Raw genomic sequence first — 16,697 nt, 5'->3', positions numbered from 1 at the left:
CGTCTCCCCCAGTCTCCTCAGGCCGTGGGGTCTCCTTGGGTGAGACGAGGGCCCTGCCCAGCCCAGACTGACTGCCCCAGCGGGTGGAGCACTCCCAGTGATGCCACCACCCTGTTCCGCATTTTTCCCTGGGACTGTCTGTGGAGCAGGGCCTAGCTTGGCTCGTATCCAGTAGCCAGCCAGCCCCCAACCTGGGCCTGGTCTATGCTTGGGCAGTGGGAGGCAGTGTGCTCTGTTCTCAGGAGCACTCACTCCCCAGGCAGGAGCTCAGCTCAGGACTCAGCTAGAGGCAGGGCTGCAGACCCCTGCCCAGGCCCAGGAGCCAGAGCACAGCCTCCCGGAGACACGGCCGTCTAGGGTCATGCTGCCCAGTCCTCAGCCTCTGTGCTGTCAGGTACCATACTTGGCACTGACGATGTGCCTAGCATGGGGGCCAGCACAGGACAGAGCAGTGAGCAAAGTCAACCGGCCCCAGTCCTATTAGAGGTGGTGGTGGCAGATGTTAACATAAGGTCAAAATGAGGATAAAACAGGTGATGGGGTGTGCAGGTGCAGTTATCTCAGAAAGGGTACAGGTCTCCTGGGCCACCCAACATGTGTGAAGGCCATGGGTGGGGGGCTGAGGAGAGGGGACCCAGGGCCCAGGCACTGGGAGAGGGCGGGTGGGATGGTGGGGGCTCTCATGGAATTTGACTTAAAGACTTGTTCTCTCTGCACAGCACATGGGACCCCACGCCCCGAATGCCTTGGATGGAGGTACAGTGCTGAGGGTGTGGCCCCATCGGCATGATCACCCTGAGTGACCACGCCGTGGGGGGTGCTGATGGAGGCCGCAGGAGTGTAAAGTGTGACCCAATGCAGATGGGGCAGAACCCCAAGGCAGGCCTGGAAAGTCCAGGGGTTCACTAGGGCGAACAGAAAGAGGGGAGCTGAGCAGTGCAGGCTGAGCCACGGACCTCAGAAGGTTCACTCCTGACCCACTCCAGGGAGAGGCTGGAGCACCCGCCCTCCCTGCCTCCAAAGGGCCATGGGGCCTTGGGGGTGAGGCTGCCCCACTGCGGGGAGAACTCTGCCCCAATTTCCACACCAGGGCTGAACTGTTTTGGGTACACAGCCTCCCTCCAAGCCTCTGGGACTGTCAGCTCTGGAGCCAGAACAGGACAGCTCTTCCTGGAATCCTGGTTGGGCCCAGAGAACCGAGGTGTCTGAGTCTGCCAGGCCAGTGCCCTGCCCCCACTCCCATGGTGTCCTTTGGCCCACACAGGGCCCTTGGACTCAGGGTTACTACTCTGAGGGGCCCTCTACCCTAGCCCAGGGCCACCACCAGTCACCCCACCCCACGTTGCCCCTGCACTACATGCTGCCAGGATCCCTACAGTGATCCTCACTTATCTTGACCCCGTGTCCCGCCCACCCAGAGCAGGGTGTCTACGTCCTCCCCCACAGCCCAGGTCCCCTACTTCCTGTTCTTCCGGGTAACCAGAGGGGCCCTGCCCTTCCCTCATAGGCCATAATCACTCCTTCCCTGGGACCCCCCCCCGCTGCTGTACTGACACTGAACACCAGCCCACAGGGCGGGCCCTGCACACACCACACCCCCAGACCAGGTGTGGACGCAGAGGCTTTGGCAGGGAGCAGGGGTCTAAGTGGCCTGGCCGAGGCTGAAGACCCAGAGGACTACAGTTGCAAGGCCAGGATGGCACCCGCGTGGGCAGAGGCAGGCCCTCTGCCCTCTGGCCCACATCCAGGCCAGAGCCTGGTGAGCGGGACATGGGCAGGCCCACCCTAAGACTTGAGGAAGCGCCGTGGGCTAAGCCCAGCCACGAACCACTTCCACACCTGCTCGGCACAGCAGGTAAAGGCGCGTCAGACAACCGGGTCAATGAGGCTCGGGTGAGGGCGCACCCAAGCTGCCTGGGGGTTGAAGTAGAGCTGGGGGCACTGTCGGGAGCCCGGCCCCAACTGCCGCAGGGGAACCTAAAGAACCACACACCCGCCGTGCCTCTTGTGTAACAGGAACCCCACCAATCTTGAGAGGGCTGCTGGCCTTGGCCCACTGGGCTACCTCCCAGAGCAGTGCAGACCACCCAGTGCTGCTTTGGAAGCTTTCACTTGTGTCCCCGAGGGCTTCACTTCCTGAGAAGCCTTGGCAGCTCTCAGGAGCCAGGACCATGCCCAGAAGGGGGTTCGTGACCCTCCTTGACCCCGCGCGAGGCTTGGCAACACCCAAGACCCACAGGAGTATCCCCCATCCCAAGTGCTTACTCTGCACCAGATCCCTGCATTGTTACCCCCCAGCTCTTCGGGCAGTAGCTCCTCCTCCCTAAGAGCCCCACCTCTGCCTATAGGAGACTGGGCCACTCAGAGATCTGTAAAAAGGGCTTTATTCACGGGAGCAGGACACTAATCAAACAGGCCAAATCCCATGTCATCATCCGACTCCTCCGACTCCTCCTTCTTCTCGTCCTTCTTCTCCTCTGCTGTAGGGAACAAAGGCCATGGTGAGCACGGTCCGCACTGCAGGCCAGGTGCCCAGACCCCAGCGCATCGCAGCGACAGCTGCCTGAGCCTCCACTTACCTGCAGCCGGGGCAGAACCAGCAGCAGGAGCCGCAGATCCTGGGGCCGCAGTGACGGCTACAGCCCCACCGGCAGGGACACGGGCCAGCTTGCCAATCCCTACAGACACCAGAGAAGGGAATTGAGACCAGAGCGGCCTCTAGGATACTTCAGGGAAGGGAAGAGACAGTCTGCCCCATATACTGGGCCTGTCACCCAGTGCCAATGTCATCAGCCACCCTGTTCTCCCAAGTGGCTCATGGGTGGACTTAGGCCACGGTGCTTACTCATCTCCCAGGCTCTGCCACACAGCCCTCCTCCACAACTTCCTATTTGGGAACCTAGCTTCCAGAAATCAGTCCATAAGAAGCTGGCTAATGACATAAAAGCGTCATCATAGGAGCGTCCTAGCCTAGGGTCAAATTGGACAAACATGTTTATAACCAGGCAAGAACCGAGTCTGCTGCCCCAGTGTCGAGATGTTCATCTCCAGCAATGACCTCAAAAGACTGTTTACTGGCCTGGCTTTGTCCCTTGTCTGTCACATGCCTACGGACAGGAGCGACTGCCCTAACAGCTCAACTTCCAAACAAGTCCCATCAACGCCAGCCTGTCGTCACCAGAAAACGATCTGCCCAGCAAAGGGGGGAGGAAGGCCTGCGGTCATCCCTGACACCCGCCTCTGCTCCCAACCCCCTCACGGAGGGCACACGGGTGAGGCCTGTTTACAAAGGCCCAGTTGCCCAGACACTGCAGGCGGGGCATCCAGGCCCGGGAGCCCACGGGCGCCCTCTAGCGTCTCCGGTGTCTAGAAGCGCCCTGGCACAAGCCCACAAATGCTGTGCTTGGGGAAAGGCTTCTAAGGTGCTCTGGTCCACAAGCGAAACCTGGCAGGCCACAGCTGACCGGCAGGAATTAGGATGGACCGCAGAAGCAAAGTGCTCGTCACAACCTCACCCTGGGCGATGACGTCTTCGATATTTTTTCCGCTCAGCTCACTGATAACCTAGAATGAAAAACCACAACCAGCAGTTACCAGAGACCCTGCCGAGTCCACGGACTTCACCTCTCGAGCCAGGGCAGGGGTGGCCTCCGAAGCACACGGTGAGCCAGCGCTCCGAAGCTTCTAGGCTGACGCCCGGCACACCGGTGACTACCCACGGGTGGATTCTCTGAACTGAGACTTGCTGCAAAGGGGAGCGTGGACCACATTTTAAAGCTACCAAGAACGCAAAATGTCCAGGCTTACTACCCGTCAAAATAACATCTTGAGTAAATTCGGTGAAATGGACCAGCTTTCAAATACTTTCTCTTCTACGTTTTTCAGGAAAAGAAGTTACGAAATCATTTTAAAATACGAGACTTCCACTGTGCTTCTACTGAACCATGCTGGTCGGGGCGTGCCTCACTCTCGCTATTGCTTTGGGGCTCTCTCAGGGCCCCGAAGCAGCGACCCGATAAATAACCACGAGAGCTGGCACAGGCCTCCCCAAACCACTTTCCCAAACGAAAAACTGGCGTCGAGTAGGAGGAGGCACTACGTGCAAAGTATCGGGTCGCCGGTGTCACCCAGGCGGCTACCTTGTTGAGCCGGTCGTCGTCCGCCTCGATGCCCACGCTGTCTAGAATCTTCTTGATGTCCTTGGCGCTGGGGGAGGCATTGCCCCCGAGGGCTGCCAGCAGGTACGAGGCAACGTAACGCATCCTGAGGCCGGAAAAGAGGACCATGGCGTTATCCAGAGGCCTCTCGCCCCCACCCTGGCCCGAGCGTGGCCGCGCCTGGCCCGGCCCTGGGGTCCCCATCGAGGCCCGGCCCGGGCCCTGCCCTGCGCCCCGCCTGCCCGCTAGGGCCCCTGCCCTGCCCGCAGCCTAGCCCAACCGCCCCACTCACTCGGCAGCTGCGGAGAGGCCTCGCGCGTGCGACCTCAGCGGCGTCAGGAAGGAAAAGGAAAGCGCCGGCGCGAGGGGCGGGGTTAATCCGCTACCCAGAAGCCTCCAGGAGTCGCGCGCCGTGCGCCGTGAGGGCGCCTCCGAGTGACGTCAGGAGGTGCTCGGTCAATAAGGACGCGGGAGAAGCCATCATCCTATCCAGTCACACAGCCGTCACAGCAAAGGCGAAGGCCAGTCCTGGGTCGCCTTCTTGTATAGTGTGGGGCCAGCGTCCCCGGAATTCATGCAGCGGCGGGGCAAAGCGTGGCAGGTGCCGGAAGTGAAGTGCTCCCTACAGGGCTCCCTGTATGCCACGCGGGGCCTACAGCTCCCAACATGCAGCGCGGCCGCCACGCACGGGATGCGTCCCTTTGGGGAAGCGGCCGACGCAGCCGGCGAACTACTAGTCCCATAGTGCACGGCTTCCGGAAGCGCAATGCACGGACGCCTGCGCGGGCTGCACGTGGGCTCCGCAAAGGTCCCGCAGCTTCGGCCGTTGCGCTTCCGGCTCTCGAGCGGGTCCTAGCTGCAGGGACCTAGGTCCGGTGCGGTCGGTGGCGCCAGTTCCCAGCGGGACCCGGTGAACTGAGCGAGCCGCTTGTCGCGCTCACGCCGCGGAACCGAACTGCCTGGGCCTAGTGGCTCCTCCCCTGCGGTGCCCTGGACGTGTGGGCTCGAAACTGACCGCACGGTGCACGCGGACATCAGCACATATCACTCATTCGCTCTTCCGTGTCAGGGACCCTGCTGCAGGCCTACATCCTGAGAAGGAATAGACCCGGCCCTGCTTCCGCCCAACTTAGGTTCTAGCGCAGCTACACGAAGCAGTGCCAGGCTGACAGACCCTGAAAGAATGAGGCAGTGACATTGAGCTGAAAGATGAGCCCGGCATGCGAAGCTCTGGGGCAAGCACCAAGCAGAGGGGTCAGGTGCTAAGGCCCGAGGTGGCGGAAGATCGGTCCCGAGGCGTCAGCAAGCCCACAGGGGACTCGTGCTACAAAGTGGGCCATCGAGTGTAGTACAGGGAGCAATGGTGTGTTAACGCCGACCACACAGTCACTGTCCTGACATTACTCCCATATTATGGTTTTCCTGCTCGAGGTCACACAGCTGGGGTAGAGTGGGGAAACCATCCTGGTAAGGATGGAACTTCATTACTTCAATAGGGAAGTAGCATAATGTGACTTTTTTTAAAGTGGAAACATACATAAAGTTTACCATTCTGATCATACAGTTCAGGGACATTAGGTGCATTCACCTTGTGCAACCATCACCACCATCTGTATTCAGAACTCTTTCGTCTTCCCAAACCAAACTCCATACCCATTAAATAATAACTCACCTCCACCTCCCCCAGCTCCTGGGGCCCATTATTGTACTTTCTGTCACTACGACTTTAACTTCTCTAGAGACTTCATATAAGCAAAATCAGACAGTATTTGTCCTTTTGTGTCTGGTTTATTTCACTCAGCATAATGTCCTCCAGGTTCATACGTGTTGTAGGCATGGGTCAGAATTTCATGCGTTTTTAAGGCTGAGCAATATTCCTGATTGGTTTATAAGAGTCTTCTGAGAGCCTTGGAAAAACTGAATGGTGGGGGCAGGAGCTGCCCCTTCTGGTGTTTGGCGGGGCACCAGAGTGGAGGTGGAGGAAGGAGGGTGCAGACTATGTGATGTAGGCCAGGACTGGCCGACCTAGGATGTGTTCATCTGTTCCTTTACAGGGCATCTGCTCTGCAGGGCGAGAGCACAGGCAGGGGAGGCTCTCTTGAAAGCCAGACAGACCTGGTGGGAGGTTCTTGGCTTTGCACTCACTGGCTACCAGCCTTGGGCAAACCGATCCCTTCCAGCTTCTTCTCCTTCCAGTATGAGATGCAGACAAAGGCTGAAGGAGGCAGCATGTGAGCAGTACTGCCAGCCTAGCCCAGAACGAGTGCCCGTGGGGGAGGCTCATCGGAGCTGGGGTCTTGCCTTTGCAGGGCCTGAGAGCACCGCGGGGCTGGCAGGGCAAGGACACTCTCAGAGCTCTGGCTTCTGATAGCGGGTGGATGTGAGGCAGCAGCTGCGACCAACCCCCAAAAGTCCCCTCTGCCCAGAGACTGCACCAGCTCATTTTAACAAAGGCCTGGGAAAGCACAGCCAAAGAGCAGAGCAGCTCTGGGGGCCGAGACCTCTGGAAGGGCGGGTTTCGTGGCGCGCACCGCGGGTCTTTACTGTGGGGGAGCCTGGCCGGCACCGACGGAGACGGGCTAAGAGGAAGCCGGGGCTTGCGGCCGGGCAGATGGGGTTGGCGTCCGCGTCTCTAAGGCTGCAGGCCGGCAGAAGGCGGGCGGGGCGGGGAGGGACCTTGAGGTCTCCGCCCGCGGACCCCAGCCGGCAGCAACGGGCGCTTTCTGATGGGGCGGGGCCCAGAGCGGGCGGCGCCGAGTCCCAGCCCGCCCGGAAACGCGCCGGCGGGAACCCGGGCGCGCAGTGCGCGTGGAGCCGGCATCAGGGGCTGTGCCGCCCTGGAGCGCAGGTACGCCCCGGCTGCAGGGGCCGTAGGGACGGCTGGGTGTAGGGACGGCGCGTTCCCCGGACGGAGACCGGTCCCCAGGCCGCGCGAGCCCCGAATGCGGGGCGCACCGCCCTCCCCTGCCGACCGAGGTATGAACTGGAGGCTGTGGAAGAGCCCTCCTCCAGGGGTCGAGAAGTGGAGTCCAGTCCCCAGAACCCCAAAGCCGCCCAGTGGCTCAGACCCCAGATCCCCTTCCTCACACTCACTTCTCTAACATATTGGGCACTGTCCTCCAGGGCCCGGGCCACCGCCCTCTTGCGGTAGGTGAGAGTCCCGACCTCCTGTCAAAGGGGTTGGACCGGGGACTCTCCTGGGAGGAGGGGCCACAGCCAGATGGCCTGACAGCTCCAGGCATCCCTTGTCCAAATTTCCAGAATTAGGATGCTCAGTCTCCCTTCCCCCTTATCCCCCAGGCAGGTTCCCAGGCCCCTCTGCACACAGGGCTTGCCCAGTCTGCGGCCCAGTCTCCAGCCCCATTTGGGCAGTGATCTGTCCAGCCTAGACCCTGGGATGTGTGGACCCGCTGGCACGGCCCAAAGGCTCCCTCTAGCCGGAGTTCCTGCTCCCCACTCCTGCCCGTTCCTCACCCCACTCTGCAGCCTCCCTGGGCCCTGCCTGAACAGGCCTGCCCGACAAGCTGGGACATGTGTGGCCCTCGAGGACTGCTGGTGGGCGATGGCCGCAGTAGAGGAGGGGCCGGAGCCCCAGGCAGCTGGTGCAGGAGATGCGAGAGACGCCACAGATGCTGTGGATGCCGGGCCCAGGGTGCCTCCTCTCCTGGCCGGGAACCGGCTGAGTCTGGACCTGTACCCAGAGGGCTGCCGCTGGCTGCGGCACCTGTGTGCCCAGCAGCACCCTCAGCTGCTGGAGGTGGAGTTCTTGCAGCTGAGTGGCCACGAGGACCCTCAACTCCTGGAGGCCACCCTGGCCCGGGTGCCGCGGAGCCTGCCACACCTCCGCTCCCTGGTCCTCAAAGGTGAGCCCCGTCTGGTCCCAGCCCTGTCCCAGACCCATCTCTAGCTCTTGCCTCTGCTTCTTGGTCTCTGAAGGCAAACCCTGGTCCAGCCCCCATCGCTACTCCCTACCCAGCCCTCCTCCCCCAGTGTGACGCTGGCTGAGCCCTGGCTCCTGGACCCTGCAGCTGACCCCGGTGTGCGTCTTCTTCCTGGGTCGTGGGTGATGGCTCTCAGCCGAGGGGAGCCTGCGGTCTCAGTCCTTGCCGTCCTCCATATGCTGGTATCACTCCAGTCTCTGCAGCTGTCTGTCCCTGTCGGGTGGGGTTGGACAGGAGGTCTGTGCCTCCCTGCATGCAGCTCCTTCCCCTGCTGGCAGGGCCACACTGGGACCTGGACTGAGGGCCACATCTGCCCTCCCTCTCCCAGGCGGGCAGTGCCGGGATGCGCTGGGTGCCTGCCTCCCGGGCTCCCTGACCACGCTGCTGTCCAGCCTGGGTGGCCTGGCCCGCTTGGTCCACCTGGATCTCAGCTTCAACAGCCTGGAGACACTGCCGGACTGCGTCCCGCAGATGCGTGGCCTGGGTGCTCTCCTGCTGTCTCGCAACCGCCTCTCAGAGCTGCCCGAGGCGCTGGGGGCCCTCCCCGCCCTCACTTTCCTTGCTGTGACCCACAACCGCCTGCAAACGCTGCCCACGGCACTGGGGACCCTGTCAACTCTGCAGCACCTCGATCTCTCTGAGAACCTCCTAGACACGCTGCCCCCCGAGATCGGAGGCCTGAGCAGCCTCGCCGAGCTCAGCCTGGCCTCCAACCGGCTGCGGAGCCTCCCGGCTTCCCTCGGTGAGTGCCGGCTGTGCCCCGCTTGGCTCACGGGGCCTGCTGGGAGGGCGCCTCGGCCACGGCCTGGCCTCCACTCTCATGTGGGCCCCGCACACGCAGGCCTGGCCTGCCTTTGTGCCTTACCCCTCCCTGGCCTTCCAGGGTCCCTGTGCCGGCTGGCCTGAGTGCCATGCTGGCCATGGGGCATGACTGCAAGGGCTTCTGGGGAGGCCCCAGCATGAACGTCCCACCTGGCCTGATTCTCCAGGGCCAGAGGTGGCCCTGAGTGGCCCCCTGCTGGCCCTAAGCTGGCGCCTGCCCACAGCGGGGCTGCGTTCCTTGCGGCTCCTCATTCTGCACAGCAACCTTCTGGCCTCGGTGCCTGCCGGCCTGGGCCACCTCCCGCTGCTCACTCGGCTGGACCTGAGGGACAATCAGCTCCGGGACGTGCCCCCTGAGCTGCGAGACGCCCCCTTTGTGCGGCTGCAGGGGAACCCCCTAGGCAAGGCCCTGCCGGACTCCTGCAGTGCCCCTGGTAGGCTTGTTGTTGGGGAGGGGCGGACCATGAGCAGGACACAGGTACCATGACTGTCCTTACAACCTGTCTGTCCTCCCACAGGGACACCCGTGGTTCCGGAAATGCCCAGACTGTTCCTGACCTCAGATTTTGACAGGTGTGGGGTGGGAGAGGGGTGGGGCTGTAGGAGCAGCTATCCACACCATGCCTGGGGGTCTTCTCCCAGAGTCCCCAGGGTGCCGAGCTCAGACACACAGGCAAGCCCCTCTGCGCCTGACCCGACGCCCGCCCTGTGCTTCCTCACTCAGTTTCCCCGTGACTCCCCAAGGCTGCTCTGTGACACTGGCCTGTGGTGTCCGCCTGCAATTCCCCGCTGGTGCCACTGCTACCTCCGTCATCATCCGCTATCGACTGTGGCTGCCGGAACCGCGTCTCGTCCCCCTGGGTCCCCATGACTCCTTGCTCAGTGGTGTCCTGGAGCTGCAGCCCCATGGGGCGTCCTTCCAGCAGGCACGGCCAGGACATGTTGAGAGGCGGGCGAGGAGGGCCCAGGCACAGCCCCCGTGCTCACACCACCCTTGCGTGGCAGGAGGTGGGCCTGTGGCTGCTGTTTGTGCCCCCAAGGGTCCGGCGCTGCCGTGAGGTGGTGGTCAGGACCCTGAGTGATGACAGCTGGAGTGACCTGGAGACCCACCTGGAAGAAGAGGCCCCTAAGGTGAGGGCCATCGTCCGGGCCTGCCTGAGAAGGAGCACCGGGGGTGGCCCTGCCTGACACTCTGCCCTCTGACCCTGTCCCCCGTGCCCAGCGGCTCTGGGCTCACTGCCAGGTACCACACTTCTCGTGGTTCCTTGTGGTTTCACGCCCTGTGTCCAACGCCTGCCTGGTGCCACCAGAGGGGACATTGCTGTTCTCCTCGGGGAATCCTGGGATCAAGGTCACATTTCCTCCGGGAGCCACCGAGGAGCCTTGTCACGTCCGCATGCAGGTACTAGCAGGGCAGCCGCCAAGGGTGGCTGGTGGCGCCTCGGCACAAGTGAGTGTTCAGGTGGCCTGTCTGCTCCAGGTGGTGCACGTGGCAGACAGAGAGCTGCAGGCCCTGCTGGGGGAGCCTGCGGCGGCCGTGAGCCCCCTGCTCTGCCTCTCCCAGAGTGGCCCCTCTGGCTTCCTCCGGCCAGTCACTGTGCAGCTGCCTCTGCCCCCTGGCATCACAGGTGAGAGGTGGCCACGTGGCAGGGCTGGACCTGTGGCCATGGGAAGGGGGCAGTGCTCAGAAGGGGAGCCCCTGCCATTGGGGGCTCAGCCTGTGGCCCCCTCCTGTCTCCAGGCCTCAGTCTGGACCGCTCCCACCTGCACCTGCTGTACCAGGCCCCTCCCACAGCCACCTGGGATGACATCACAGCTGAGGTGGCACTGGAGCTCACCCACCTGTATGCTCGCTTCCAGGTCATGCACTTCTCCTGGTCAGTGTCCCCTCCAGCTCCTTCGGTCCCCTCCCCGCCCACCCCATGTGTGCAGCCCCAGCTCACCCCAGCCCTCCCAGGTACTGGCTCTGGTACACCACCAAGACCTGTGTAGGGGACCTGGCCCGGAAGGCCTGGGCACGGCTGCGGCTGCACCACGTGAACCTCATCGCACTGCAGAGGCGGCGGGACCCTGAGCAGGTCCTGCTGCAATGCCTGCCCCGCCACAAGGTGCGGCCCAGGCCAGGGGGCCGGGGCGGGGGCAGCAGAGTGGGGGTGCCCGGCGCTGGGCTCTGAGCCCAGGGTTGCCCCCAGGTGGACGCCACCCTGCGGCGGCTGCTGGAGCGGTACCACGGCCCCGAGCCCTCCGACACGGTGGAGATGTTTGAGGGCGAGAAGTTCTTTGCTGCCTTTGAGAGGGGCCTGGATGTGGACGCCGGTATGCCCCTGTCTCTGGAGCGGGGACCTGGGGTCTGCCCCAGGCTCCCTGCTGAGCACCTGCCCTGCCCCCAGACCGCCCAGACTGCGTGGAGGGCAGGGTGTGCTTCGTCTTCTACTCGCACCTGAAGAATGTGAAGGAGGTGTATGTCACCACCACCCTGGACCGGCAGGCGCAGGCCGTGAGGGGCCAGGTGGGGCAACGGGCCAGGGCCCCAGGCCGCTTGGGCAGCGGCAGGGCCTTGAAGTCCTTCTCATCCTGCTCCAGGTGTCCTTCTATCGGGGACCGGTGCCCGAGGAGGTACCTGAAGAGGCAGAGGCTGCCCGGCAGAGGAGAGGCGCAGACGCCCTGTGGATGGCCACTCTGCCCATCAAGCTGCCGGTGCGGGCCTGCGGGGGTGGCGGTGTGTGCGACGGGGCAGCGGCAGAGGCCAGGGCTCTCAGCAGACCCGTCCCTCCCCACAGAGGCTGCGGGGCTCTGAGGGGCCAGGGCTGGGGAGAGGGGCTGGTCTCTCCCTGGCACCTCTGAACCTGGGCGACGCCGAGACCGGCTTCCTGACCCAGAGCAATCTGCTGAACGTGGCCGGGCGCCTGGGCCCTGACTGGCCGGCCGTGGCCCTGCACCTGGGCCTGTCCTACCAAGAGCTGCAGCGCATCCGGCACAAGTTCAGGTGGGTTCCTCTGAGCCGCCGCTGCCGCCCACCCCACCCCCACCCCCACCCCGGCCGCCAGGGGGACCCCCACTTGAGGCTGGCTGAAGTTCCCTCCAGGGGAGGTGGGAGCAGGGCGACAGGCAGGAAAGGGATGGTCTGGTCACTCCTGGCCCGGGGAAGGGGAGCAGGACCTTGGGTGTGGAGTGTTCCTGGGCTGGGCCTCTGTCACCATGCCTCCCTCCCCAGGGACGACCTGGACGGGCAGATCCGCCACATGCTCTTCTCCTGGGCTGAGCGCCAGGCTGGGCAGCCAGGGGCCGTGGGGCGGCTCGTGCAGGCCCTGGAGCAGAGTGACCGGCGGGACGTGGCCCAAGAGGTGCGGGCCATCTTGGAGCTCGGCCGCCGCAAGTACCAGGATGGCATCCGTCACACAAGCCTGGCTCCCGGGGACGATGCCTCACCTGGCGCTTCGGCCTCACAGCCCCCGGAGCCTGCCCAGGCCCAGACCTGCTAACTCTCGGCTGGCCCCTAATGTGCGGTGGCCTGTGCTCCAAGGCCCCCACTTTCAAGCCTTCCCTGTGCATGGGAGCAGTGACCTCCTATGTGTGACCAACATGCTCTGTTCTGGTCGCTGTCTCAGAGCCTGCTGTGTTTGTTGGGTGGGGATCCGCAGGCCCGCTCCGCTAGCACCCGGCCCCTGTGCACGACCCCTCCCACGTGCCCAGCGCCTCCTGCTGTCCCGACCTTCCCGGGAGGCAGAGGAGCACCCACGACAAACGGCTGTTCCCCGCCAAGAGTCATCCGTGTGCGGCCGGGTGCATCTGTTCCGGACGGCCCAGTCCCTCCTAGCACTACTCCGTGGCCGGACGCCCCTCCCCTAGGACACCCCCGCCACTGCCCGAGGCGCCCAGTCCCTGGGTTTCCGCCCGTGCAGAGGCGTCAGGCCCCGAGCAGAGAGCAGGGAAGGACGAGGGCCCCGCGGCCGGAGCAGCGGCGCGGGCCGCCGGAAGGGGGAGCCCCGGCGCGCGCGCGGCGGAGGGCCGGGGGCGGAGCGCGCTCGGCGCGGAGCCGACGCGCCTGAGCAGCGGGGCGCGCGGCACGGCGGGCAGGCGAGCGCGGCGGCGGCGGCGGAGCGCGGTGAGTGCTCGCTGGGCGCTCTCCACCACTGCGCCCAGCCGAGTGCGGCCGGCCTCGGGGGCCGGGGACGCCCAGGCGGCCCGGGGAGGTGACAACCGCCCGGACAAGGCGGCTCCGGCCGCGCCCGGTGCGGCAGATGCTCGGATCCGCTGCCGCCGGGTGTGGGAGGCCGTGCTCGGCCCCGGGCGGTGGCGGGCGCGCTCCCCACGCACACGTGTCCCGGCGGAACGGGAGCATAGGACCGGAGCCCGAGGAGCGGAGGCCAGGCTGGAGGGGAGGTGGGACACGTGGGTCCCCGCCGGACGTGTGTGGACACGTGTGTGGCCGGAGTCGCCGCCGCCTGGCGGGGCACAGCGTGGTTGTCGGGGGCCGTCCGGACGCGCTCCTGCAGGACAGGGAGCTGAACCGGCCTCTGAGGAGCCCGCAGCCCCCACCCGTGCCTCCTTTGTCCGCGGGTTAGGGCCCCTTTAGCCGACAGGACAGAAAGCGCCTCCCCAGGGGGAAGGGACTGGGGGAGATGGAGGGGTGAGCGACTGGCCAGGCCCAGACTCAGTCTCGCCCCTCTCGCTTTTCTTGGGGGTGGGAGAGCTTAGCGGCTTTATTTATGGGAGTTTTTGCCTGGAGGTCTGGAAGCAGCAACATGGTCCTGTGGGTGGTCTCTGGCTGGCGCTGTCCACAGCCTACCTGCCCCTCCGTTTACCTGGCGCGGAGCGGAGGGGTGGACAGTGAAGGTTGCCAGCCCAAGGCTTCTCCTGGCTGGAATTGCTTGGTTTCTATGACAACATGGGATGCTGGGGAAGGCTCTCTACAGCTGTATCATAAGCAAGGAGTGGGAGCCATGAAGTAAGGACAGAAAACGGGGGTGGGGAGTTCAGGGTCCAGAGGACCCCCTCCAGTCTTCCCAGGCAGGGTCCCAGTGTTCCTGGCCCCACCTCCCCCCTCCAGCCTGCAGCTTGCACCTGGGGGCCCAGGGCTGGCTATCTTCTCAGGCCTGGGGTCTCTGGACCTGCCTCTTGTCCTGGGACAGCTGCTCCCCTCCCCACCTTAGATAGTCCGTCTGCCTTCTAGGACCCCCGTCCTCTGGGTAGGGTCTGGAGATGCTCAGGAGACAGGTTTCATTCCGCCCCCAGAGGGCAGGGCTAGACTCGGAGACTAGAGCGTGGGTGCAGACCCTGGCCGCGAGGGCCCAGGGTCCAGGGTCCAGCGTGGAGGGTGGAGGGGCCTGGCAGGGCCATGGACAGAGCTGGCTGTGGCCAGTCTGCACCTGCTATGGGGAGGGCAAGGTCAGGTTAAAGTTCAGAGGTCAGACTTCTCTGCAGGCTGCAGCACAGAGAAGCTGGTACTGAGGCCCAGCGTGTGTGGGGGGCTTGGCTGGGCAGGACGGGGCTCTCGGAGCACAGTCCCTGTGAACTCTGGACCCGCCCCGCGAGCAGGCCTGTGGGCGGCAAGCACTCCTTCCCTGGCCTCTCCGGTGGGCAGGACTGTCCCCCCTGCTCTGTGCCAAGTCTCCCTGAATTGCACTTTCCCCCAGTGGACACATGGGACCCACAGACACGAGTGGGCCCTGACTCACTGGCACCCCACAGCACCCATTCCCCAGCAGAGGCCCGCAGGGGGCCTGGGCACCCAGACAGGCAGACTGCAAGCTGCAGACAGGAACCTACGGGGCGGCGGGAGGCCAGGTGGCCAGGGGCTGATGTCCTCGTGGGCAGGTGGCCTCACCTGGCTGGGTCAGCCTGAGTCCTGAGTCGGACCCACTTCCCTGTGGACTGAGGGTTGCCACAGCGGGGCCCGGCCTCCCGGGAGCTGCCACACTCCTTCCCTCCTTCCCATACCTTCTTGCAAGGCTGCGGCTGCGGCTGCGGCAGTGGGGACCCCAGCCGCCCAAAATGAAAGAGAAAGTCGTCCCCCGCCCCGCCCCGCCCGGAGGCCAATCCCCGTGGCCAATCCCGTGGCCAGTCCCCATGGCCACACCTCCCTCAGCCACTAGATGTTCTGTCTCGGGAGCCCGCAGGCTGTGCTCTCTGAGGAGGAGTTCTGTGCACCTCTCTGGTGAGCCGATGGGGTGGCAGAGACGGGGTGGCAGAGACGGTGGCGGACAGGGAGGGGCTGCCTCCCTGGGAAGGTCACCGGTCTTCAGAGGAACTGGGGTGTGAGCCAGCCGGGTGACCCTGGGGGGCAGTCTCCGGGTGTGAATGGTGACAGCTGGCCGGGGGCCCCAGGACTCTGGGAGGCCCATGAGGCTGGCCCAGTTCCCCAGCCCCATGCTCGTGAGAGGGCCCTTCACCCCATCCTGGAGTCGATGGAGAACCGACTGCGGGGGCCTCAGCAGGTCGGGCTGGATGGCTGGATGTCCACCTCCCAGCCACCCCGCCCCTGTGCCCCACACTCCCCCGCGGCTGCCAGAGGTGCCGGTCCCGGTCCTTGTGTGTCTGTCTGGGAGGGCTGGGGCAGGGGCAGGGCCGAGTGGGTGAGAAGCGTGCTTCTCTGAGGGAAGGGGGCCTCCGGGGGTCCAGCGTGGAGTTGCCTCTGCAGTGGGGGCTGCACCTGAGGTGGCAGTGTCTACCTGGGCAGCTGTGAGCTGAGCCCAGGTAGGGGGTCCCGGGGTGCTGGGAAGGAGCGCCTTCCTAAAGAGAATCTTCGCGCCGCCTCTGCTCAAGGGTGGGGGGTCGCTGCAGCCCGGTCCAGGGCCGAGGTGCCTCAGCTGGCACATCATCCGGTCCTGCCAGCGCGGCCGCCAACACCCGCCCCCACTGCCCCCGCGCCTGGCCCTTTAAAAGCAGCCCTGTGCCGGTGAGCGTGAGCAAGCGTGAGCCAGCCGCGGAGGACGCTGCACCGCGGGGGCCCTTGAGGGGAAAGCTGGTGGCCGGCATCTTCTCCCTGGCTGCGCCCCTGCTCACGGTGATGCGGCGGCCCGGGCCGCGGGGAGACCCGGGTGCTCGTCCCTCTGCTGTGCCTCTGAGCACTGCGCCCCACCCCCCTGACTCCGGTCCCCTCTTCCCTCTAGGACACACCACCCTGCAATCCCTGGCTGGTGGAGGACCACCCCTCCCCACCGGCCCCGCCCGCTCGCCTGCCGCTCGGCCCGGCGCCACCTCCTCACTCCTACCTGGGTGCCCTCGAGTTAGATGGCTGATAAGCAGATCAGGTCAGAAGTAACCCTGCTTTGGGTCGCGGCCTGCCCTACCCCACTCCTGCCCTGTGGCCGACAGGTCCTGACACCCCCTCTGTCCACACAGTCTGCCAGCCAAGCTCATCAATGGTGGCATTGCCGGGCTGATCGGGGTCACCTGTGTGTTCCCCATCGACCTGGCCAAGACCCGGCTGCAGAACCAGCAGAATGGCCAGCGCATGTACACCAGCATGTGAGTGTGCGCGGCGTGACGGGGGAGGCTCGGACTCCTGCGTCCTGCTCCCGCTTAACAAAAAGGGACGCTGAGGGACGCTGAGGGCCGCCAGGCCTGGGAACTCCCTGGCTGGGCCCCCGGCTGCCCCCCTTGCTCACCCCGTCCCTTGGCTGCAGGTCTGACTGCCTCGTCAAGACCATCCGCTCGGAGGGCTACTTCGGCATGTACCGCGGTGAGGCTCGGGCAGGGGCCGGCCTGGGTGGCACCCTGGGCAGCTTCAGAGGGGTCTGGCCGTCGTGGGCGGGAGGTGGGCGGGAAGGCAGAG

The 16,697-nt window shown here is 64.9% G+C and overlaps 3 protein-coding genes and 1 non-coding gene across 13 annotated transcripts in view; 2 read left to right on the top strand and 2 right to left on the bottom strand.

The window, feature by feature from the left end:
- Window positions 1-2,368: 2,368 nt before the first annotated feature.
- Window positions 2,369-4,610, bottom strand: RPLP2 (ribosomal protein lateral stalk subunit P2). Of its 2 annotated transcripts, none has more exons than XM_039840490.1 (5): window positions 4,450-4,610; window positions 4,140-4,263; window positions 3,516-3,564; window positions 2,580-2,678; window positions 2,369-2,480 (listed from the first exon to the last, which is right to left on the bottom strand). In XM_039840490.1, the coding sequence occupies exons 2-5, from the start codon at window positions 4,260-4,262 to the stop codon at window positions 2,404-2,406; spliced, it is 348 nt and encodes a 115-aa protein (XP_039696424.1). In that variant the 5' UTR covers window position 4,263; window positions 4,450-4,610; the 3' UTR covers window positions 2,369-2,403. The 2 variants fall into 2 exon arrangements, with proteins under 2 accessions (XP_039696424.1, XP_039696425.1); XM_039840491.1 differs by having other exon boundaries at window positions 2,369-2,477.
- On the bottom strand, window positions 3,361-3,486 carry LOC120584883 (small nucleolar RNA SNORA52). Its single transcript, XR_005648172.1, has one exon. It is a non-coding gene; the product is annotated as a small nucleolar RNA SNORA52 (small nucleolar RNA).
- Window positions 4,611-6,753: 2,143 nt separating the features above from the next.
- Window positions 6,754-12,529, top strand: PIDD1 (p53-induced death domain protein 1). Of its 8 annotated transcripts, none has more exons than XM_039840473.1 (16): window positions 6,754-7,005; window positions 7,644-8,020; window positions 8,377-8,840; window positions 9,145-9,354; window positions 9,439-9,493; window positions 9,645-9,846; window positions 9,926-10,051; window positions 10,143-10,322; window positions 10,401-10,548; window positions 10,662-10,797; window positions 10,878-11,028; window positions 11,113-11,236; window positions 11,311-11,429; window positions 11,504-11,617; window positions 11,701-11,906; window positions 12,135-12,529. In XM_039840473.1, exons 1-16 carry the CDS (start codon window positions 6,769-6,771, stop codon window positions 12,400-12,402), a joined length of 3,117 nt encoding a protein of 1,038 aa, XP_039696407.1. In that variant the 5' UTR covers window positions 6,754-6,768; the 3' UTR covers window positions 12,403-12,529. The 8 variants fall into 8 exon arrangements, with proteins under 8 accessions (XP_039696407.1, XP_039696406.1, XP_039696405.1 ...); XM_039840472.1 differs by having other exon boundaries at window positions 10,383-10,548; window positions 11,311-11,417; XM_039840471.1 differs by having other exon boundaries at window positions 10,383-10,548.
- A 426-nt stretch (window positions 12,530-12,955) lies between these two features.
- SLC25A22 (solute carrier family 25 member 22) overlaps window positions 12,956-16,697 on the top strand; it is a 7,579-nt gene continuing 3,837 nt past the window's right edge. The window contains exons 1-4 of one of the 2 annotated variants that reach the window (XM_039840481.1): window positions 12,956-13,025; window positions 16,033-16,173; window positions 16,265-16,390; window positions 16,549-16,604. In XM_039840481.1, the coding sequence (XP_039696415.1) occupies window positions 16,154-16,173; window positions 16,265-16,390; window positions 16,549-16,604 (202 nt within the window). In that variant the 5' untranslated portion in view covers window positions 12,956-13,025; window positions 16,033-16,153. Of the gene's footprint in view, window positions 13,026-13,127; window positions 15,078-16,032; window positions 16,174-16,264; window positions 16,391-16,548; window positions 16,605-16,697 lie in introns of those variants that run through there. The other variant, XM_039840482.1, reaches the window with a different exon arrangement.

Source organism: Pteropus medius, unplaced genomic scaffold (assembly GCF_902729225.1).
Source record: "Pteropus medius unplaced genomic scaffold, Ma_sr-lr_union100, whole genome shotgun sequence".
Taxonomy (NCBI): domain Eukaryota; kingdom Metazoa; phylum Chordata; class Mammalia; order Chiroptera; family Pteropodidae; genus Pteropus; species Pteropus medius.
This window is presented reverse-complemented; position numbering and strand designations above follow the sequence as displayed.